At 47.8% G+C, this 24,250-nt stretch overlaps 1 protein-coding gene and 1 non-coding gene across 2 annotated transcripts in view; one reads left to right on the top strand and one right to left on the bottom strand.

The window, feature by feature from the left end:
* PTPRT (protein tyrosine phosphatase receptor type T) overlaps positions 1-24,250 on the bottom strand; it is a 1,128,529-nt gene that overhangs the window by 69,393 nt on the left and 1,034,886 nt on the right. Inside the window, exon 18 of the mRNA XM_073880268.1 lies at positions 9,714-9,801. Coding sequence (XP_073736369.1) covers positions 9,714-9,801 — 88 coding nt within the window. The remainder of the gene's footprint in view (positions 1-9,713; positions 9,802-24,250) is intronic.
* LOC112827139 (small nucleolar RNA SNORA43) lies at positions 17,928-18,054 on the top strand. The gene has a single exon (XR_003209159.1). It is a non-coding gene; the product is annotated as a small nucleolar RNA SNORA43 (small nucleolar RNA).

Genomic DNA, 24,250 nt, shown 5'->3' with positions numbered 1-24,250 from the left:
ATGTTATTAGGGAATTTCAAATTAAAACAACAACGAGGTATCTCTATAACACCTACTAGAATGGCCCAAGTCCAGAACAGTGACAACACCAAATGCTGGTGAGGATATGGAACAATAGGAACTCTCGGTTCACTGCTGGTGGGAATGCAAAACGGTATAGCCACTTTGGGAGACAGTTTGGCAGTTTCTTTTAAAACTAAACATACTCTTATCATATGATTCCAGCAATTGCTGTCTTTGGTATTTACCCAAATGAGTTGGAAACTTATGTCCACACAAAAACTTGCACACAAATGTTTATAGTAGCTTCACTCACAACTGCCAAAACCTAGGAAAAAACAAAAACAAAAAGCAAAAAACCAAGATGTCCTTCAATACATGAAAGGATAGACAAATAAATGTATACCCAGACAGTGGAATATCATCCAGTGATGTCTAGAGATGAATGATCAAGCCATGAAAAGACATGGAGGAAACATACATGCCTACTGCTAAGGGCACAAGTGAGTCTGCAAAGGCTTCATACTGTGTGATTCCACCTCTATGACACTCTGGTATGGACACGGTAAACAAGCAGTGGCTGCCAAGAGGACTTGGGAACAGGATGAACAGGTGGGACAGGGGCGTTTTAGGGCCCTGAAATGATTCTGTAGGATACTGTACTGGTGGATACATGTCATTACACATTTTTAAAATCCCACTGAACTGCACAACACAAAGAATAGACTCTAAACTACGGACTTTAGCTAATAATAATGGATCAAGACTGGTTCATTAATTGTAACAAATGTATCACACGGAAACGAGGTGTTAATAATGGGAATCTGAATGTGGGAGGGAGGCAGGCAGCACACGGGAACTCTCTCTGTACGTTCTGCTCACTTCCTCTGAAACCTAAGAGTGCTCTAAAAAAAAAAAGTACTCGGACAGTGCCTGGTATGCAGCAGGTGCTTAATAAATGGTGGTTCTGGGCTGGACGTGAGGCTCAGGGCTGAGATGCTTAGGAATGCGGTGTTCCCCACTTGCCCTTCTGTACCACATATAAATCCACCTTCTGCAGAGGCAAGGAGCTATGGTGAGTATTCTCGAAAGGGAAGAATTCAGCCGTTGGGCCTACCAGAAAGGCTTTGCAAGGAATAGCAGTGTCCTCATGGTGTATTTATTCCTTCTGGGAGATGCTAATATTATTCTGTGTCCCCCTCTTCTTCTAACTTTACATAATTAGAAGGATAAAAAATTGTGTTTATCCACAGGCACATGCAGAAAGATGGGGCAGCGGGCGATGTGAAGGAGTTTATACAAGGTAATTTACAAGCAGCCCAGAACGTTCATTATGCTCTATCTACATTTCACAAGCCTGAAAAACAGCTAATTTGGTACTCCTCGTTTGATATTCCGGACAAGATGCTGAGAAGAGTCACACAGAGGAGAAGCAAACTCATCCATGGCAAGGTGAGAGGAGGCTGGCCCCACCTGGCTCTCAGGAGAGGTGGGAGATGGGCAAGAATAGGCTTGTGGGGAGGAGAAAACAGGTGGCAGCCAGGGGAGGGGAGACATAGTTGCAAAGATACGGAGATCCAAAGAGCTCTGCCGAATACAACTCTAGGGGAACAGAAACACCGCCCCTCTGGAATCAATCTGTTCCTTGTCATTTTAGGACAAAGACCAGTGGTATGTTGCTAAATGTTTAACAAACAGCTCTCTGGAGGGAAAAAAGGCCCTGATCGGTACAGTCTGCTGATTTCTGTGGTATAAATACTCCCACCATGACTAATTTCAAGCTACCAACATGGCATCAACTAGCTCACAAAATTCCTGAAAATTTAACAATCTGTTCTTGCAAGCTGGTATGAATCAGCTCAGGACACCACTAACAGGGAACAAAGCCCACAATGCTTTGCATGATCTGATGGTTTGGGACCCACTTCCCAGTCTAGCCTCATGCTCCCCTCCCCAAATACTGTGCTGACAACTATGCTCTTCTTTCAGTTGCTCAAATGCACAGTGTCTGCTCTGACTACAGGGCCTTCGCACATGTACAGGAACACCCCCAACCCACCTCCACAAGTCTGGCAACATCTTATTCTTCAGGTCTCCGCTCCATGTTCCTCACTCAGGAAGTCTCCTGTGATCTGTCCACCCCAGACTTTGAGAGCTCCCTGTACTTTTCTTCAGAACTCTTAGAGCAGCTCTATTTCTGTGACTACCGGATTAACCTGTGGCTCCCCTTCACATCCTATTTAAGGAAGGGCATCCTGTTTACTGAACTCCTCTACAGTGTGTGGCACATGGCAGGTACTCAATAATTATTTAATAAATGAATTCGTATTTGTGTCTGAGAGGCTGAGAAAGGGCCAGGACCCCTTGCTTAATAGCCATACAGTTGATTTTAGGTAACCTGCCCTGGGACCCAAGGCTCTTTCCTCTACACAGAACCGGCAGGGTGTGCCTGGATCCTGTGCTCAAATACCCCCTTTCCCCATAGCTGATCCATTACCCCCCTGCAGACCCATTCTGTCCTGTCCCTAGATTGGCAGCCAGTTCTGCCTCTGCAGGAGAGACTAGGGGATCGGCAGACTCTGGAGGCAAGTGGGACGTCTGTCATACACGAATCACATCACCTGGGGCAAGTTCCTCACCTTACCTGAGTCTCACTTCATCCAACTATAGCATCTAAATCCTATCTACCTTTACAGATGGACTGCAAGGATTAAAAGAGGTGAGATAGGAAGGCACCTGGTGTGGTGTCAGAAATCGAACTCAAGTATGTAAATTCAGTTTAATTATTATTCTAGATCAGTGGTTCTCAAAATGTAGTCCCTTGCCTAATAGCATCAGCAAAGCCTGGGAGCTTGTCAGAAATGCAAATTCTTAAGCCCCAGCCCAGACCTGCTGAATCAGAAACTCCGGTGTGGGGCCCAGAAATATGTATTTTAACAAGTCCTCTAGGAGATGCTGATGCACACTCTGGTTTGAGTGTGCAGATCAATGTTCAATTATGTAGCATCAAAGTGCCCTCGTTATTCACTTCAATTTGTCTTGGGAAAGACCAAAAGATCCTTCTGGAATTGGGTCCTGAGACTAGATGCCCACCTTGTGTTAGGTGGTGAGGCAGAGGAATTTATCTGTGTGGAGTGTGTACGATGTTCCAGGTACTATTTTGGAAGGCTAATGGATGCTATGCCATTTGATTGTCATGGCAATCCTGTGAGGTAGGGGTGTGTGTGTGTGTGTATGTGTGTGTGTATTATCACCCCATTTTATGGATGAGAAACTCAAGGCTCCGAGAAGTTTTAACAACTCAGGAGAAGGCATAAGATTGAGAACTTTCTCACAGAGTGGTGGGATCCCTACTCCTCCTGAAACCCCAAGACCCACTGCCCCCACACCCTTTCCATGACAGTTCTGACTCCAACACTGCCAATCCCATTGTACCCACATCCCCACCCTGGAGGAGAGTGTTATTTCCTCTTGTGTGCCGTTCTTACTCTCCAAACAAACTACAACCTCTGCTCCCCTCCTCCCCCAGCAAAGTAGCCCAACAAATGGGTCTTCCCAAGTGGAATCCACTTAAGAAGAGAATCACTTGAGAGAGTTGGGGCTGGGGAGAGACTATCACTTAGATATACGACGTGCTTTCTTCCTGTCTTCTGGGCACTCAGGAGGGTAAAGAAAAGGTGCAATTTTTCAGAGAAAAGAGATTTGGCTCATTACAATGAACTGGGGAGCTGAAATATCATTTCCTAGAAGGATTGGAAATGTTAATGCCATCATCTTGCACGAGTGGATAGGGAGGAGGCAGACAATTCCACTGAGTCTGCCTGGTACCTCATTGAAGCTAAAGGTCTGCACCTTCAATCTTGATTGAACTACCGCTATCAAGAGAGAGGGTGGCTGGGGTAGGAGAGGGAAACAGCCTGGAAGGCTCTGTACCTCCTTGCTGTGCCCATTCTGTGCCGGCTGAGGTTGGGTGGCTCTCCCTCTGCAGGGACCTACTTGGAGCCTTTGGGGGGATGTAGAGGGGTTAGGCATAGAGGGGCAGAGCACCGGGAGAAGTTAGAGGCACAGAGGACCACCTGATGCATTTACTGCTTCATCCTAAGCAGGCTGTCCAGCCCACACGCCACTAAGGGAACTTTCTGGAGAGAAGGAAGGTTTCTCATTCAGGTTCCTTTGGAAGCAGAATCTGAGACAAGGACTTGAGCGCAAGTACTTGGTATGGGAGGTGATCCCCGGAAGTGGGAAGGGAATGAGAAGGAGATGGAGAAAGGAAGGAATCTGGTAAGGGGTGTGTCGTCAAGCAAGCTACCACTGCAGACCACTGTGGCTTCTTTCTGCTGAAAGCTCCAGTGCGTTTTTCTGCCTCAGGGGAGAGAGGCCAGGGTGCTCACACACCCACTCTCTCAGTCAACAGCTGAAGGCTGATCCTGGGGATGGTTCATCTCTCGGCACTTCTGGCTTGCCCTGTAGGCAGGCAGAGAGGGCTCCAGTGGCCAGAACGAGTCTTCTGATGAACCAAGGCACTGACGACTTCTGTACCAAGACCCATCTGTAGGGTCCCACCCCCGCCTCAGAGACCCCAAAAGGAGAAGGCGGACTGAGAGTCAGAAGCACTGGATAAGGCATCCACTTTGTCTTCCCAGGAATCAGCGGAGAAACCACTGTGAGAAAAGCCTCTGGGTTTGTTTTGGAACCTGAATTCCTCCCCCGGAAGTGAGTCTGAAGAGCTCATCCCAGTCGGCCATTTGTTCTGAGGTTGGAGCCCTTAGCATGATGTGTCTTGATGCAGAAGGATTCCTTGCCAGGGTCACGTGGTACCCCAGCAGCTAAAAGCCAGGAGGGCTGGGTGTGGCCGTCCTACAGACTTGCTGTGTGACCTGGGCCGGGGACTCTACATCTCTGGACCATCACTCCTCACCAGTGAACTCAGAGAGGCTGGACTAAGTCTCAGCTGGGTTTAAAAGTCTCTACACCGGATTTGGATTCAGTAGTTATTCATCTTAATTTGCCCTCTGTACACTGAGAGAGGAGAAACTGAGGGTCAGAGAGATGAAGTGACCTTACCGAAGGTCATGCACCCAGTCAAGGGCAGAACCGAGACTAGAACCCGGCTCTGCCTGAGCCCATGTCCAGTATTCTGGTACACCTGGGCCCAGTGGACTGAGTCTGCAGATTCCCTTGTCCTCTGGTTTTGGGTTGGATTTGGCCAATGGAAAGCCCCTGTAGGAACTGGACCAAAAGAGAATGTGACCAACGTGTGCTTACTTCCTCAGCTCTTCACATCCCCCTCCTTGAGCATCTCATCTGTTTCCTGCTGGGACCCTGACAGAGTTGATGAAATCTGCAACCTCTGCGATCGCTTCCTCTCCTTGCTGTAACTTCTTCCCACCAGCCCAGGAAGCCCCCTCCAAAAGAACATCCACATGGGAACGCTGGGGTATTCTTGACATTTCCCCTTGTCCACAGTCTCTGCCCCAGAGCTGCTTGAATGCAAAGAACTCTTTGTTCTGGATCTCCACTCACTTCCTTCCCTTTCATTTCCTGGTCATCCCACCCCTGGAAACCCCACTGTCTCTGCTGCCAAATTCTAAACAGCCTCATTTGGAAGAAAGGGCTAATTTAACCAAGGTTTCTCTTTCATTGTTTCATTTGCAAGCAGTGCCTTCCCCTCCCCCTCTTCCCCTTTTATCTTCTTTGTCCTCCTGGCCTGGGCCTTTGTCCTCCACTCCAGCCTCCCAGAGCTCTGGGTTCCTTAAGATGCTAATCACACCCCGTTTTCTTCTTGTGCCAAGAATATTTCTATTTATCAAGCCTCGACAGACTTTGCCTTTGGGAGGGACACATACAAGGACAGGAATGCTTTCCATTCCTCGGGGCCGTCTCTCTTTTCCCTTTCTCGTTCCAGTTCTAGGAGTCTTTCTTTGCTCGGCTCCTTGGTATGTCTTCCAGGGTTTTTGAATGCACGGGTTGCCTGATCCTGTCTCCTTTTTAGGGAGTGCAGACCCACTCGGGCCGCAGTGTCCCGTAGAATTACTGACCCTTCTGTGAGAAAGGAGATTCAGGTTTGTTCGAGCCCGTCAAGGTGGTAACATTAGGTGTTTGAATTCCCTCTGCCTCCTTTGGGTTTCCCAAGAAGGAGATGCGAGAGGAGGATCCTGGTGCACGTAGTTTATGCAGGAACAGGGGCACCAGCAGGAAGGGGGGCAGGGAAGCGGCCGAAAGAAGGTAGGCCCCAAGGGGGAGTTTTCCAGCCCGGTCCTGCGGTGGGAAACGGCAGCCCAGGCCCTGAGGGAACTCTGGAAAAGGTGAAGAACACACCCTCAGTGGGATGGGAAGGAGCTGGGCTATTTCATCGGCTAGGGAAAGACTGCCTTTTGCACAGATTATCTTGCCCCAGCTTGGAAGCAGGTTCTCAGGTGAAGAGATGCAGACAGGGCACCATGAGGGGGAAGCAAGTGAGGTGTCCAGGGCACACACCTCAGTGAGGCGCTTGCTCTCAGGGTCATGCAGCCGAGCATGGCATCTCCTTGAATGTTGCACACTGGGTGCCTCGCTCGCTCACCATAGTCCTGGCCCAGGATGCCAGACTGCCTGCTGGTTCCAAACACCAGGTGGTGAGGCTGTGGGGTGTGGGTGGGATGCATGCTGACAGCATCTTCTGCACCCCCAGTGATGGAGTTCAATCCTCTTCATTGTTTTCCTTGCTACTTGGAATCCTGCCTTCCAGGACGCAGCTCTCACACGGGACAGGATGGTTCTCTTCCAGCCCTTTCCTGTGTCCTGTCTCTCTGCCCCCACTCAGGCTCAGTAGCTTCTTCCTACTGGCAAATAATTGTTCCCCCTGTCATCCTGCTCCAGCTTACCTCCCTCCATGCTTCCTGAGTATTCTCTCCTTTATTTGAGAAGCCAGAAGGGAGAGGTCCATGGCTGAAGCCCTTTGGGGTCTTGCAGAGAGTCTGCTTTCCAACATTAAGTTCCTATTTACTGAGCCCCAACCATATGCCAGGTTTGGGGACACAGAAGTACAGTCATCTTCCTGCTGTCACAGAGTGTCTATTCCAGTGAGGAAAACAGGCAGTCAACAGATAGTCATCCAAATGCCTCTCAAATCACAACGATGACGAGGGTTAAGGAGAAGACAGGCATTGTGCCCAAGGAGTGAATAATGGGGTTTTGATCAAATTCGAAGGGCCAGAGGAATTCCCTGAAGAAGTGATGACCGAGAAGGATCTGAAGAATAAGTAGAACTTAGTAGAGCAAAGTGAGGCGGGAAGGGCACTTTGATAGAGTACACAGTGTGTGCAAAGGCCCCGTGGCATGAGTGAGCACAGAAAGCTCAAGGGACTGAATGAAGATCAGTGTGGCTTAATTGAGGAAACTGGGACGGAGAGAACATGATATGAAATGGCAGTGGAGAGGTGGCTGAGGGCTTTTGGATAAGGAGTGCTTAGAAATGCAGAAAAGTCATTTGAAGGGCTTTCAATAGGAAAATGACATGATCCAATTCCCATTTTGAGGATGTCCCTCTGGCTTCTGTCAGATCAGATAGGTGGAAGTTGGGGGTCAGATTAGATGTGCAGCAGTAGGAAGAAGGCTGGGCGGAGTCCAGGTGAGAGCTAACAATGGTTCGGGCAAAGGTGCTGGGTGCCAAGGATGAGCAGGGAAGTCTGGAAGACAGACAGCTTGGTGTGGCTTTTCATCCTTAGCCCCCATAGGCTTTTGCGTGGATACCTGGCCCAGGCTGGATATCCTTGTCTCTCAGGGAGGCAAAGGCTCTTCAGTGTGCTCTAGTCATTTATCTTTTCTTATCTGCGCAACGCCCCGGGAGGAAGACATCATTGTACCCAATTTACAGAGAGACGATTAAGGTTTGGTGTGATCGCCTAAGGTCTCACAGCCTATAATTTAGTGGCCCCTCTCTAAACTCACAATCTGAAAGGGGGAACGAACAAGTGGCCAGATATCTTAGGGAATGGTATGCACAGTGCTCGAGCAGAGGACGGTCAGAGTGAGCAGCTACCTGTGCCCAGCACAGCAGCTCCGTGGGAGCAGAGACTGAGGGTCCAGCACAGGGCCTGGCTCAACGGAAGCCCACGAGTTATGGGTCTTAATAACACACTTCCTGATGGTTCGGGCATCTCTTTCCAACACTTCACTTGCAAGAAATCTTGCTGCCTGCATTACTATCTTCCAAGAGACAAATTATAAATGTTTTCTGATTAGTTCTACCATTCATAGCCCATTCCTAAATCAGCACAGGAAACAGCTAAGCTAAAACTTCTGCCTCTTTCTTCCTTTGCAAGCTGCCTGTATCTTATGTTTTCTTCCTCCAAGTTTTTTTCTTAGGCAATGTCTAGACAGTTAAACAAAACAAAACACTGAACTGTGCTAGAAAAAATTTGTTATTCAAGGTCTTTTTTTCCCTCTGTTTTTGGCTAGACGGAGTAATCCTGAGAGCTAAGATGAGAAATGCAATGCACACAATTGGTGAGATGTCAAAAGGTCCAGGCTGAGTACACCACGGCAGACAAAAGCTGTTGTCAACTCTGTTCTAATCAGACCATGCGCTCAACATTTTGTATGGGGTAACTTTGTCCTCTCTGTATTTATGCTGCTTTGAAGGTTGTACATACCAATATTTGGCAGTGATGATACCGTGTGACCTACGCCTCTCTCCCTGCCTCACCGTCTAGCACTGAATATTATGCACAGTCACACACAAATGTTGGCACTGTCCTTGTTCAGGCCTCATTGTCCCTCGCTGGGACCACTGCAGTAGCCTCCTGACCAGTCCCTCTGCCTCCAGTCTCTCCCACTCTAATCCACCCTTCCAATCAGTGACCCTAGTGATCTTTCAAAACTGGACATCTGATCATGCCCAGCCCCCCACCAACCCAGTTTATCCCATGTCCCCAGATGGGTATTCAGTGATTTCTGGTTAAAAGAAGGTGGAATTGGGGTGCCTGAGTGGCTCATTCATTAAGCGTCTGCCTTCGGCTCGGGTCGTGATCCCAGGGTCCTGGGATCGAGCCCTGCATCGGGCTCCCTGCTCGGCGGGAAGCCTGCTTCTCCCTCTCCCACTCCCCCTGCTTGTGTTCCCTCTCTCGCTTGTCTAGCAAATAAATAAATAAAATCCTTAAAAAAATAAATAAATGTGGAATTATTTGTCTGTACTGATCTTCAGTGACCACGAGAAACTAACTCTAAGGCTAGAGTAATGGTGCCAAGCACCGGGCAAAGGTTCATGTACCTTTTTAAAATGACCCTGTCTTTGTTGTTTGTATCATTTCCAAGGGAAAAAAACTGAAGCTTAGAGAGGTCAGGTAACTTGCCCAGGGCCCCATAGCCGGGATAGAAGCCCAGGCAGTCTGACTCCACAGGGCTCTAACCGCTCCGCATCACTGCCTTCATCAAACCACGTATCAGGGGTGATTACAGGAATGTTAAAGCTCGTCGAGCAAAAGGCAATGACCTTGCATGCCTCCCCAGTCTCTGCACAAAACACGTTTTCCTCCTGCAGGCTCAGGGCCACCAAGTGTCTTGGCCAACGCAGGGCCTGTGTGGCAGACACTCACCTTACAACACCTGCCCCCCTAGCAGTGGGGGCCAGCAGAAGTCATGATGCCTTAAACCCTGCCCCTTGTGTGACCAGAGTAGCCTTGGGCTCCTCTGGGCCCTGAGCTGGCTGCTCCCCAAACCCTCAAGGCTCTTACAGGATATGATGTTTCCGTATCGATTCTTATTGCGGTTTTCATCCTCTTTGGCTGTGTCCCACGAAGCTGTCTGCCCCTCTGGTAAGGCCTAAAAGAGGAAGAATGGTTAGAATGGCCTGAGATAGGGGCTTTCTCCATGTGTAGATGAGTCGGGGGGTGGGGGGGATCAGATCCACTGGGATGGGTCACTCGGTATAAAGGTCTCCATGTTCTTGGATGTGGCCTGGGGAGAATGTAGACTTGGCCCCTTTATGGACTTACCCACTCGTTCATTGACTCAAATGTCATGGATGCCTTCTGTGTGTCAAGAGTCCAAATCTGGCCCAGTACAGGAGTCATTTGCTCATTAACTCATTCATTCATTCGACAGGTATTTATTGAGTCCCTAATATGTATTTGGCACTGTTATAGGTACTCAGGATACAGAGAAATAGGCAAAGTCCCCTTTGAGCTTCCAGTCAACTGGGCAACACCGCAAGTAAAAGAGCAAACATATATAATTTCAGATCGTGGAAAGTGCTATGAAGAAGATTAATCAGGGGGAAGGGACAGTGATGGAGGATGAGAATTTCTTCAGATTATACAGTCTGGGAGGGCTTCTTTGAGAAGGGAACACTTAACCTAACTCCTTAATCATGTGAAAAAGCCAGTTGTGCCAAAAGCAGGACGTGCTTTCCAGGCAGAGGGAAGAGCAGGTGCAAAAGAGGTAACCAAATGACCGTATTCAAGGGTGAGGCAGGGGGAGCAGTGGTGGGAGCAACTGGATGGGCTGGGACAGTTCAGGCTCTAGAAGGTATTGTGGTCACTGGTAACGAGTTGGGTATCATTCTAAGTGAGATGGAAAGCCTTTGGAGGGTTTTGAGCAGTGCAGTTAGCTGATCTGATTTAGGTTTTACATTCTGGCTCATGTACGGGATGCAGGCTCTTAGGAGGCCTGGGGAGGAAGGAGGGAGATCAGTTAGGAAGCTGTTGCAATGGTCCAGGTAAGAGATGAGGGCACCTTGGCCCCTTTACCAGGACGGTGTCAGTAGATGTAGCTAGAAGTGATTATTTTCAGGATGTTCAGTTGAATACGGTAGATTTTGGTTGCCTCAGAAGCAGACTTGGAAACAAGGATTTGAATACGAGATCTTCTTCGGAGGCAATCCTAAGGAGCATGGGTGGGAGAGCGAGGGAAATGATAGAAACATGGGAAGGAAGTCAGTCCAAGGATCTCAGTGAACACGTCAGCACCGTGTACACCTGGGGTTTAATCTCACAGGCCCACCCCATGTTGGGGTATTTACCCACCAATTCCCATCGACCATTGGTTGAGGACAATGCTTAGGAAATCCCTTGGCACTTCTGCCATGCTCTGCAGGTAAGCTGTGCATATTCTCTAAGAAAGTCCTTGGGCAACAAGCCACAGGTTCTTCTAGGCAGCGGGCAGTGGGTGAGCGTGCATGGGAACATGAGTGTAGAGGGGGCAGAGGCAGGCCAACACATCTGCTGTCGGTGTGGACTCTGAAGGAGAGAGGGATGAAGGCTGGCTCCTAGACTGTTGGCTTGAAGAAGTGAGTGGAGAGCCGTGGCATTTGCAGAGATGGAGAAGAAATACAAGGGGAGAAAGAGACCGGGGAGGCAGGAATTACGTGTTGTGCTCTGGGCACATCGAGTGCTTAGAACAGTGCCTGGCCCTTGCTGAGTGCTGTGTGCTTCTTGCCACGTCCCACACAGTGAGAACAGTGTAGCAGGGGCCACGTTTGAGATGACTAGTCGACATCCAAGCTGATAATGCTGAGTAGGAAGTTGGACATAGAAGCTCACAGTCAGAGCTGGGGGAGGAATTGGGAGTCAACAACCCAAGAGGAGACAGACAAGTCCACAACCATGTGGAACGATTAACAGAGTTATTAGCCAAGAGTTATGGAAACACAGGGGAGGGTGAAGTTGCTTCTCTCACAGAGAATGAAGATGGGCATTCAGGGGAGCAGGAACAGCTGTAGGAAAGCTCCAGAAGCATGAAGACCTGGCCACATTTTGATTACTGTTTCCACCCCGCACCCTGTGGCGTGGGCCAAATGCCCCGCTCGTGGGCCCTGCACTGCTTCTGGGGCTGGACCTGCAATACCTTTAGTCTACACAGCTCCCTGTCTGCAGCTCAGGGGAAAGGAGCATCCACTCATCTTGTTACACTGGCCTTGCCTTTTTCCATCCATCCCTTACGAGGTTCAGCCCCAATAAGCAGTCTGTAAGCCGAACGGTCAGAAATTCCATCAGTGGGCTGTGTTTCATAGGCAGGCAGGACCAGTGCCTGTGAAAAGCCCAAATCATGCACAGTACCCCCTTTCTTGCTTCCAGTCTCCCATGTGTTAAGCCAACCTGGGTGGGTCTTCTAGAGAAGAGGTAGGCAAACTTTCTGTAATGGGTCAGAGAATGGGCAGCATGGGCTTTGTAGGCCAAGTACTCCGTGCCACGCCGCCACTCATACTCTGGTTGCGGAGTGAACGCAGTGACAGACAAAACGCTAACAAATGGGCGTGGCTATGTTCTGATGAAACTTCATTTACGAAAACAGGTGCTGGGGTGGATTTAGCCTGTGGCTGCACTCTGCCGACCTTTTTTCTAGAAGCGTGACCATGATCCTCAACTCTACAGTGGTTGGGTAGGTAGAACTAGTGCTCATTCTGCTACCTCGCCATTCTAGATGGAATGGAGATGGGGTGGGAGGCCCTTGTCTGGGTGGTCTGGCTAAGCTGTGTTCTCCAATCTCACTTTCCCCAGGGTTTCAGAAGCGGGGTACTAGATTGTCTTCCCAATCTCTGCCCTAAATCTGAGTGTGACAAAAATGCCACGGAGAGAGGAAAGTGCTTAACTTTACAAACGGAGGGCCTGTCTCTCCTTTTTCTCTTTGTCGTCTTCCCCCTCCTTCCTCATTACAAATGACCATCACCCTGCACCGCCCTTGCCACTGGTGTAGGACAGCTCTTGATTGCAAACGGTTCTTGCTTTTTGCATGGAACTCTTAGAGCTCAGATTCCAGCCCTAGGGCCTCATCCTCCTGGCCAGCCCAGTGGCACCAGCTGTTGCAGACAATTGCCAGGCCCACAGAGTCCTGGCTCTCCGCCATGGTGGGCTGTGACTGTCTCAGCAGTAACACTGGACTTCTCAAGGTTTAAGCGGATATTCTGGGGGTGGATGTTCTACCTGAAACCTTCTGTGATAAAAGCCAACTGTTCATTCCATTATATCCACCCCAAAGTGATATGAAGCCAAGAATAGGACAGTCCAAATATTTTCATAATCATTTTGGGGAAAAAAATCTGTTGAGAACCTACCATGGGCTAGGGTTTCAGTTATAATTTGCTGAAAGTTTTGTTATGGCTGTACATTTGAATCATCTGAGGGAGGCTTTAAAACTTCCAAAGCCACAGTCAGACTCTCTGGGGATGGGACGCAGGCCGTCGGCAGGGTTTAAACTCCCTGGGTGATTCTAAGGCACAGCCATGGTTCTTGCAAATAGTGAATTTACCTGGAGAAACACTCTCACGAGTCTCCTCACTGGTTTCTCTTGCTTTGGTTTTGTCTCCTCCAATCCATTCTCAACTGTAATCAGAGAGATCTTTCTAAAATGTGAATAGGACCCAGTTACTCCCCTTGCCATCATCTTCAGTATAAATTCTAGTCTTTAATACAAGGTCCCTAATGAGTTCACCCTACATGCCCCTCCAGCCTCATTTCTTGCCCTTATATTAATATTCCAAAGATAAGGAACTAAACACAAGGCCACAGACAGTTTCAGGTGCTTCAAACTTCTGAGACTGACTTTATATATGCTGTTCCCTCTGCCTGAAATTCTCTTTCACCCGAGTCTGCCTGGAAGACTCCTACTCCTACATACCCTTTAAAACCCATTTCAAGCATCTTCTGGTTTGTGAAAACTTCCCTGCTTACCCTCCCACCACCACTCCATTTCATCCCCAGCTGGTCGGTCGCTTCTATTATTAGATGGACTCCTTTATATCCAATAATTTGAAAGTCTTGTCTCCCAACTTGATGATGGGCTACTCCGGGAAAAGGGCAGCATCTTATTCATTTCTGTCTCTCCAGAACCCAATACTGGCCTGTACTTCATATGTACCTGAATCCCCTTTAGAATAAATGAATGGATTGGACAGATGGTTGGAAACATTGGTGGGTAAGGTAGCTTCTGTGCAGTCTCTTTGATCTCAGAGGTATAAGTGACCTTGAAAATTACCTGGTTGTGTTCCCTTCCACAGTGGCCTTCTGGGCAGTGGACAAGCTGATCCGTAGCATCTGCTACTTGGATACCCTCAGTGACGGAGAGCTCACTACCTCACAATGCTTCCTGTCTCACTTACGGACAGTTTGGGCAGGATTTTGTTTCCTCTGCCTCTGTGTACTTTGCCTTTGCCCTGTGCTATGGGCGACCCACAGAATTAGCATCCACCCCTGTGCTGCGACACTGCAGAGATGTGATGAAGATCGCTGTCCACCCCGAGTCCTTAAATGGCACAATTTGGGAGCTGTCTCAACATCCAGACCATACCCTTCAGGAGGCACCCAGCATGCTGATATCCTCTGAAAAAATCTTAAGCTAAACAAAGCGGTTGTGATAAGTGGCCCTTCTTTGGGAAACCACGTGGGCCCCTGATGCAGCCCTGGGAGCCTCTGTGTCCCTGAGTGGGGCTTGGGGGGAGGAGGTGTGAGCCTGGTCTGGGATGCTATTGACCAAGGTAGAGGGGGCAAGGCCTAACAGAGCCACCTAGGAGTGAGCAGTAATGACCCCCCAATTGGCAGACTTTGATCACATAGCCATTTCCCTTTTGAGGGAGCTGCAATATAATAGGGATGATCTCTTGAAGGAAAAAAGAAAATACGAAGGGGTAAAAGTATGAAAGGGAGACTCATCTCCATCTTCAAAGTGAGGCAGCCGAGGGGCATTATTTTTACATTAGTGGCTAGTTACAGTAGATTGACCAGGGAATGGCGGCGGTCATTAGGAGCTAATCACATTCTTTTCAAACCAAAATTGCCATCTCATTATATTCATCCATTATCAATCTCCTCTTTCCTCTTCTCATTCTCTTCTCCCGAGAGTGCGAGCTCTATTTTTACACTCTCCGCTGAGTGTGGAAATGTTTTCTATTCTTCAGCAGTGTTGCTTTTCTAAGGCAATCATTTGTGGATGTCCTGAAGGATGCATTTGGGGGTGTCCTAAGCCCTGGAGGTCTGAGCGGTGGTATTCATCGAATCCTCAAAAGTCAGACCTGGAAGGATCTTCTGAGAAAACCACTGCCTCACTATAGAGATTGACAAAGTGAGGTCTAGAAACAGGCAATGACTCGCCTAAGAACACGAGCTGAGTGAATCCACCTTCCTTCCGCCCCTCCTCCCTCCTTCCCGCCCTCCCTCTCTCCCTCCCTTCCATGGCGACTATCTGGGTGCTAGGCACTGTGTTAGGTCCTAGAAATAATAGCAATGGACGTGGCACACAAGATCTCAGGAACTTAGTTCTAGTTGTGGGAAGGTGCAAACAATAAATAGACAAGATAATTACTGTGTATAAGCCAGTATATCCCAGTGCTGTAAAGGCAATAAATAAGGTGTCAGCGTAGACAATGTGTGGGAACAAGGGACTACTTCAGGTAGAGTGGACTGCGTGGGACCATTTGAAAAGGTGACATTTGAGAAGGAAAGGAGTAGCTGGCCTGGCACCCACAGCCAGACCCCGTGTCTTACTGTTGAACATAAACAATTTCACAGAACACCAACAACAGACGAGGCTACTCTGAGACCAGGATGGGGCAAGGCATAAACACGACCACTGCATAGTCCTAACTAAACACAGAAACAGTATGAATATTGTCCAAGCCAAAAAAAAATATGACCAAACCTCCCCCTATCCTGGTTAGGAGGAGTGACCACTGTTCCTTTACCACTTATAGCTTTAGCCTCTGTCCGGTGTCCCCTTATTAGAGCTAGCTTCATTAAGGTCCCCAATCTTACCACTGCCTAATGATGCCCATTCCAGAACAAAGCCCCACATCACCCAACACGGCCCACAGTCTCGGAGCCCCTTCTCACGTCCTCTTGCTGAGATGTCCTACAGTATTTAAACCTAGCTTGCTCCACTCCAGGTGTGTTCCTACGTGTTTCTCATTGACGCATTTGGGCTGGACACTAAATGATGAGCAGAAGCCAGCCGTGGCAAGAGCTGGGGGAAGAGTATTCCAGGGCTGAGACAAGAGCAAGTGCAGAGGTGCTGAGGTGGAATGAGCTCCGTGTGTTCTGGAGCTTGAAGTGGGGGTGCTCTCTGGGGTCTAGAGAATAAGAGCAAGCAAGCGACGCATGATGTGGATGGTGAGGGTGTGGTGAGGAATGGCAGTTGGTGAACCACCACGAAGAATATGAGCTTTATTCTATGTCAGTGCACATGCTTTGGACATGCTTTCAGATGAGGAGGCTGAGCCAGTACCAGCAGCATGATAAGTGGCTTGGAGCTCTTGTCTCGTGAACCCTCCTCCCTTCATCCTTGCTGCCAGGGGCCATAGACTTGAGGATAAAATTCTGATCTGGTGCCTAGTCCAGACTAACCCTCCCTGTGTCTGCGACCCACCCACTCACCCATCTAGCCTCGCTCCCAGCCACGGAGCTCAGTAAGCCAGACACTCCATGTACCTAGAGAGACCCCGGAGGGGGTCACAGGCTTTTTAGGCCCTGCTGTGCTGAGTCAGTCCATGGGACTGTGCAGCCTCCCTCAGCTTCCCCACTTAATTATTTTAGTTCCCTGCTCTAACCAAGATTTGCCCCTGATGCTTAGCTGCTTCCTTCTACCTGTTGGTTTGGCTCTCCTGAGAGAGGAGGGTGCTTTCTGAAGCTTGCCATCCTTCTCTGCACACTCTTTTTTGTACCTAAGCCTCTTTCGGTTGTGCCCAAATAGTGAAATGTCGGAACACAGAGCTTTGAAGAGCAACGCACCTGCAGTCTAAGGCTGAGAGTGTCCACAGAGGCTCCCAGGGCTGCATCAGGGGCCCACATTTCATTTCCCTGTTCACCCCCTATCCTCGGCTGATTCTGCCAGTTATGATGCCCCTCTTACTCCCTTTGGTTTGACTGTATCCTTGGAGATAACTGGATATGATATGCCCTGGGGTGCAGCACAACCAGACCCAGGGAAGGCTGACCAGGCACTTCCTGGCTACTGCCTCAGGGCACAACTGAGGGCTACTTCCTCCATGAGCAGTCCTGCCTGCCAGGACTTCCCCATGACCCTGCCCACCTCGGCATTCTCTCGCCGCAGGGAAGACTCCAGAGAGTCCCCACCAAGGAGGCACTCTGTCCCCTGGGTTTTTCATTCATTTTTCTTGTCAAGAATACCTCTTGCCCATGGATAAAGAAGATGTGGTATATATACACAATGGAATATTATGCAGCCATCAAAAGGAATGAGATCTTGCCATTTGCAACGACGTGGATGGAACTGGAGGGTGTTATGCTGAGTGAAATAAGTCAATCAGAGAAAGACATGTATCACATGACCTCACTGATATGAGGAATTCTTAATCTCAGGAAACAAACTGAGTGTTACTGGAGTGGTTGGGGGTGGGAGGGATGGGATGGCTGGGTGATAGACATTGGGGAGGGTATGTGCTACGGTGAGCGCTGTGAATTGTGCAAGACTGTTGAATCACAGATCTGTACTTCTGAAACAAATAACGCAACATATTTTAAGAAAAAAGGAAAAGAAGAAGATAACAGGAGAGGAAGAAAAGGGGAGTATGGACTCTGAAAAACAAACTGAGGGTTCTAGAGGGTAGGGGGGTGGGGAGATGGGTTAGCCTGGTGATGGGTATTGAGGAGGGCACGTTTTGCATGGTGCACTGGGTGTTATGAACAAACAATGAATCATGGAACACTGCATCAAAAACTAATGATGTAATATATGGTGATTAACATAACAATAAAAAATTAAAAAAAAAAAAAAAAGAATACCTCTTGCCCACCAACGGTGCCTATGAGTCAGGGAAACGGCAGGGCTTTGCAAAAGGCAGACTAGACTAGAGGGGATATTTTGTCACTCCAAGTCTCAATGGACTTTTCTGGAAATTAAGTCAATAAAACGCCCTTCCCAGCCCTGCCATGTTTCTGAGCCTGGCCTGCAGGCTGGGTGGGGGGCGGGGGAGGGGGGTGGGTGGGGACAGCTGCTCTGCAGATGCTGGGCCTGCTCGCGCCAGATCCAGCTGCCGTACCTGTGACGTGGAGGCACAGAGGAAGTGGCTATTTCTATGCTCAGCGCTCAAAATAGTGAGCACTAAGAATGGTTTATAGCCTACCACGCTAAAAAGAAAAAAAAAAATTCACCCTTCAGGTTAGGGGTGGGGCAAGGGTTTGACTTTATGGGGCAGCATGGGGAATTTTTTGCCGATGGAACGCTTATGTTTCTTGGGGTTTATGTGATTCTATGCATTTCTTAAAACTTATGGAACTGTATACCTCTGCCCCCCCAAATGGATCTGATAGCATGTAAATTAAAAAAGAAAAACAAATACACCTCATGGAGTTTGGTGATGATTAGTGACTACCCAAGTAACTGTGGTGGGTTCCTCACCCCGTGCCTAGTGCACAGGTGTTTGGAAGCTCTTCCATCCCAGTCTTGCCTAAGGATGTGCTCTCAAGCACCTGTGGCTTACTTCTGGAATTCACTTTTTGCCTCCCTTTGATCACAAACATCCAATTTATTGTCATAAGACCAAAGATGGGGGCTCCTTGCCACATCCACCCTGGTTTCCCTTGACCAAAGGGCTCTCCGGGATGTAGGATTTTCATTTTAAAACTGGGACCATCCCGGACAAACCAGGACAAGTAAGACCAAGTATTCAAGAAATGAGAGTTTCGTGGAGCTGTTGGAAGCTACAGGTCTGGTCTCCACAGAGGTCCATGAGTTCAGTCAGCACCCACATTTCCTGAAGTCCATGGCTAGCTGGTGGATGGGAAGGGCCACCATGGATGGCTGTACTGGTTGTGCACAATGCAAGAGCGCCATGTCTGAGGGAGCATCACACATCTGGTAGACACAACACATTTCTGTATATATTATGAACAAGTATCTCGAGACAGGTGTGCCTTTTGCTCTTTCACCCTAAGGAGCTGTATGAGTTTGTGGTGGCCCCGGCAGAGCCCAAGCTTGCAACAAACGCCTCTTTCTGTGCTGAAAAGCCCATGCCTTAGGGATTATAAATGTGGATCGAGAAGTAAGGAGAGGATGACTAATGACGTCTACTCAGAGTGGCATCAGGAGAGCAAATATTATTGTGACCATGTCACTAAATAGACGGTAATTTATGAGTTCTGCTGGGAAAACTGAGTAGAAAATCACATGGCAGTGAAATGGGGGATTTGTCTGTGACAGGAGCTCTGATCAAGGTGGAAGACTTGAGTGCGTGTCTGCGCGTAGAGTCACAGAGCACCATTTAAAAAGCTCCCATTAAAAGCTACAAGGTTTCCTCTGAAAAACAAACTGAGGGTTCTAGAGGGGAGGGGGGGGGTTGGTTATCCTGGTGATGGGTATTGAGGAGGGCACGTTCTGCATGGAGCACTGGGTGTTATGAACAAACAATGAATCATGGAACACTGCACCAAAAACTAATAATGTAATATATGGTGATTAACATAACAATAAAAAAATAAAAATAAATAAAAATAAATAAATAAAAGCTACAAGGTTTCTTTTAAAAACAAATTTTAGGACCATGGTTCTCAAATTTTGGTAGTCATTCAAATTTCCTAGGCAATTTAGTCAAATGCAGAGGCCTGGGCCCTGTCTTGTGTCAATGAACCTGAATCTTAATGTTCTTTCCTAACTTTCCAGGCGATTCTGACACATGTCACAGTTTGAGAACCACTGTCTTAGGCAGTAGGGTAAATGGAAACAGCAGATTCCTGGGGAAGAGTCAACTTAAATTTTAAGGCAGATACTCGGTGCTCCTACAGAGACAGCCCCGAGATGTGAGAGCCTTTCTACGTTGGTGTCTTTCTTTAAGAAATACTGCCTTTTTCTTTCTCTCAACAAATAAAATCTTAAAAAAGGTGGGGGGGCAGTCTGCTTCTCTCTCTGCCTTTCCTCCTGGCTTGTGCTTTCTTGCTCACTCTCTCTTTCTCAAGTAAATAAAATCTTAAAAAAAAGAAATACTGCCTTTTTTTTAAACCTGGATAGAACTATTCTTAATCACAAAGATTTTTGCCAGCACTTTGTAATTCAATGAAGTTGATATTTAGTATTTATATATTATTTTGCAGATGGTTGGGAGACGAGAAAGAAGTAAGATTCTGCCTCTGCCCTCATGAACCCTACTGTCTCCTGGGGAAGCTCACACAAGGGTACCTCTTTTCCTCCCAGCTCTGAGCCCATGATCTGGGGGATGCCTGCATCCCATTCTAGGCTATTAACTTGTGGTCCCCGCCACACACCGTCTCTGTCTTTGTGCATGAGCTTCTGGGTGGCTGTCTCTGGGCCAACAGCTCTTTCTTTGAAACAAAGTCAGCCAGAGTGAAGGGAGGGATGTTAAAAGCCATCACTATTGCTTGTTAACTTTGTCCAGGAAAATGGCAAGAGCTGCAAAATTCCTCTTTATCTCCCCACCTGGTTTCATTTTTATTTCTCTTTTTATGGGCAGGACTCTTCGTTTCTTTTCCAAGAACTGGTTTGCAACATTTCAATTCTCTCATGTTTCCAAGCCCCTGTATACCATGGTTCCCTCGGCCACACATGCTTTTCCTCCACTCACCTTTCTTCTACTTTTCTCCAACTCAGTATCTCATCTTTTGTGAAGATTCTGATTGATCTTGGCAGTAATAACTGACAAAAAGCAAAAATAAACACCACATTCATCCTGGGCTGGCCTTACCCATGTGCTGCAAAGCATTTTAAACTGGGGTTTGTTACGTAAGTACAAGGTGTACTAAGACCATGATCTTCCTTTAAAGTAAACCTTTATTGAGGTTTCTAACTATCTCCGGGGCGCCAAAGAGTGCAAGGTACACAGTAGGCACTCAGTAAGTGTTTCTGTGCAAATGAAGTAGAAGCATATACTATTAGGCTGCAGGAGTCCGCGCTATGCAGTCAAGTATTTCACAGGAGGTAATATGGGGACCCAGGGATGGAACAGTCTTGGCCAAGACCACCCAGCATCTCAGGAACAGATCGAAAACCAAGTCTTGACTCTTGGTCGAGGGATTTTTCTCTGGTACCATCTGGAAATTACTCACTTGGTTACGGAGGGCTCTCATATCAAATGCAGAAAATACTGTTTGTTGGATTACAATTATAAGTAGAAAATAAAAATAAGCTCAAAGGAAAACACTGAGTTAATAGTCTCTCCTACATGAGCTTTTTCCTGCTAGAAAATCTTTCAAGTCCAAACCCACATGGTTTACTGATGTCTTTGGGCCACCCTCTGGAAATGGCTCATTTTCTCCTTATTTTAACCCATGGGAAGTGGAGTGAAATGAGCAGGTGGAGTCCAAGTCTTCCTATTTTGGTCATTGTGAGTTCTCAGAGTTGGAGAACAGCCATGGTTTCCCCTTTCATGACTGGGGCACCTGCTGCTAATTCCCCAGGCCCCTCCCCAGAATCACTCTCACTCAAAAATTAAGGAAGGGGACCAGAATCTCTTAGGAGTCACCTGCCAGTGGGATGCTCTGTGACTAATCTTATCAACCGAGGAGCGAAAAAGTTGTGGGAGAAGCAGAAGGTCTACTCCGCCTCTGCTCAGGACACTCTGAGCAGGGAAGGGGGCACTGGGGTGTGGAGACCCCCCATTCGAAGGCTGTTGGCCACTAGCACCCACAGATGACTAGGAGAAACATGGCAGCACTAGATGAAGCCAGTGTTGATGAAGCCAGACACGCATGCGGCATGTCTGTCCAGAGCTGGAGAATGAACAAATGTTTGCTCTTCATTAGGCTGCATTCTACTCCTCCCAGCTGTTCCTTGTTGCCTTAAATAGTCTTAATGGGGCTGTAATAACCCGATACCTTCTGGTCGCCCTATTGGGCTCATCATTCATTATGGTGACAGACTGCCCGGATTGGACTGGGATTAAAATGCTTCCTTTCTCTCCATGACAAAGTCACCTCCTCCTGTTGTTTCGCATCTTCTTTGAGCCTGCTACTCTTCTGACCATGATGATGCCTGGGCTTACCAGGCTCACAGACAACCCCTCTCTCCAGCCAACATCTCCTAGCATGTTGGCAGGCTAGGGTTTTTGTTTTGTAACTGGGGAAGGTGGGAAAATCTGGGCTGGAGGAAACAGGACAGGGAGAAGGGAAGACTCTGCAGTCCAAGATCACGTGCAGAAGCTTCGTAGCTTCAATGTGGCTGGGTTCCATCACCTCTGTGAGGGGATGTCACATGCCCCATAGCATCAGATGTGACCAGCAGCAAGTAGAGGAGGTGAGGTGATGGGTCCGGGGGCACAGGCAGGACATGCACTGGGGACTTCATGGGTCTCCTTAGACCAGTGTCCCTTAACCTTGAAAGTACATTATAGTTACCAGGAGGGCTTAGAAAATACAGATCTCTGGATCCCACCTCCAGGAATTCTGCTTTAATTGGTCTGAAGAACAACTTGGACATTGGTGTTTTTAAAATCTCCCTACGTAATTCTAATGTGTGGCCGAGACTGAAAACCTCCAGGCCTCATATTTGTATGGGAGGTGCAGTTAATTTACCTTAGGTCTCCTTGAGTTCCTGGGAACCCAGGGTCCCTGGTCAATCATGGTAGCTACGACTTGAGATGTAACTATGGAGGTGGTAGACCCAGAAAGGGGTCCAGTGGGACTATCAATAGGAGGGAGATCCAGCTGGCCTGGACAATTAGTTCCTACCTAGGCTCACAAAATATGTGGGACATAAGCATTTTTTAGTTCACTTGGACCAATCCCTTTTCCCTCATTGCATAAATATGGAAATGGAGGCCCAGAAAGGAGAATGACCTGCCCAAGGTCACCCAGATACTTAATGAAAGAGACAGGACTTGAATCCAGGTGTTTTGACTATTAACTCAGAACGATTCATACATGAATTCAAGTCACTGGACTTAAAATACATAATTGAGAGACTCAAGTTTACATGCCAAAGAGCATGAGCTGATTTTATGTCTCTACACGAGAGAATGTGTGTGGGCTTATCTGGGCTCTGGGCCCAGTCTCCTGGTTTGAGCAATTCCATCTTTTCCTTCAATTAGTGTCCTAGTCGCCTACCCGCCTACCTGCCCCTGGTCTCTGTGCTCTGATCTATGCCAGACAATTAAATCTAAAATGCTAATCCAACTTCAAAAAAAATGCTGCTCCCTTCCATGGTTCCGCATGACCCCTAGAATAGAATTCAAATTCCTTAGCCTGACAAATGTACCTTTGCTTCCCTACTCCAGCCCACTCCTTCTGACAATTCCAGCCCTATCTCCCTCCATGCTTTGTGCAATAAATATAGTTTGTGTACCACACTGCTTCTGGTTCTCTTCACTCAACCTGCCATGTATATCTCCATGCTGTAGCCTGGTCTAGTCCCTCTGCTCAGAACACCCTTCTTTGCTTTCATCTGATCATTCCTATTTCTCAAACTTTGGTTTAGGCTTTATTTCTTCCAGAAAGCCAGTGGCCATCCCTCCCCAGGCTAGGATGAATGCATGCCACTCCCAAGGGTTCGCATAGCACTTGACTGTGACATTTTGCCAAGATATTGAAGTGATCAGTTTACATGCCTGTGTCTAAGAATATGCTCTAAATTCTCCCAGAAGGCAAGGGCTCTATCTCTTCTCAGTTCCTAGAGCCTAGTACAACATCTGGTCTACGGAGAGTATTCACACTTTGAGTTGAAATTCCACAAGGCTCAGTCCTTGGTTATCATCTCTGTCGATGCTCACTTGCTTCATGACTTTGAGCAGTCTTATGGCTTTAATATCATCTACATGACAGTAAGTCCTGAAGTTTTCTCCCCAACTCAGGCTTCTTTCTCAAATTCCAGACTCATATACCCAACTACCTACTATCCATCTCCACTATCAAGTCTAATAGACATCTCAAACTCAGTTCAAATTTGAATTCCCAGTTGTTCCATTGGCCCTAAGTCTGTTCTCCCATGGCTTCCCCATATCCATTAGAGATAACTCCATCCTTCCAGTGGCTCAGATAATAGCCCTGGAATCACTCTGGATTCCTCTCTTTCTTTTACATGCCATGCCAATGTACTAGGAAATCCTGTTGGTTCTATCTGTAATATATATTCAGAATCCAACCATTTCTCACCACCTCCATTGCCACACCTTGATTGTGTTACCTTTGTCTCTCACCTGGGTTACTGCCATGGCCTCTTAACTGGTCTCCCTGATTTTACTTATGCCTTCCTACGTCTCTTCTCAACATAGTAGCTAGAAGCAGTATTGCAAAATAATGTCAGACGGTTATTTGTCTTCTCAAATTTCTGCAGTGGCTTTCCATTTCATTCAGAGTAAAAGCCAAAGGCACAACGTGGTCAA

The sequence above is a fragment of the Callorhinus ursinus genome, unplaced genomic scaffold, assembly GCF_003265705.2.
Source record: "Callorhinus ursinus isolate GAN/ISIS: 27379988/994484 unplaced genomic scaffold, GSC_fseal_2.0 scaffold38, whole genome shotgun sequence".
Classification (NCBI taxonomy): domain Eukaryota; kingdom Metazoa; phylum Chordata; class Mammalia; order Carnivora; family Otariidae; genus Callorhinus; species Callorhinus ursinus.
This window is presented reverse-complemented; position numbering and strand designations above follow the sequence as displayed.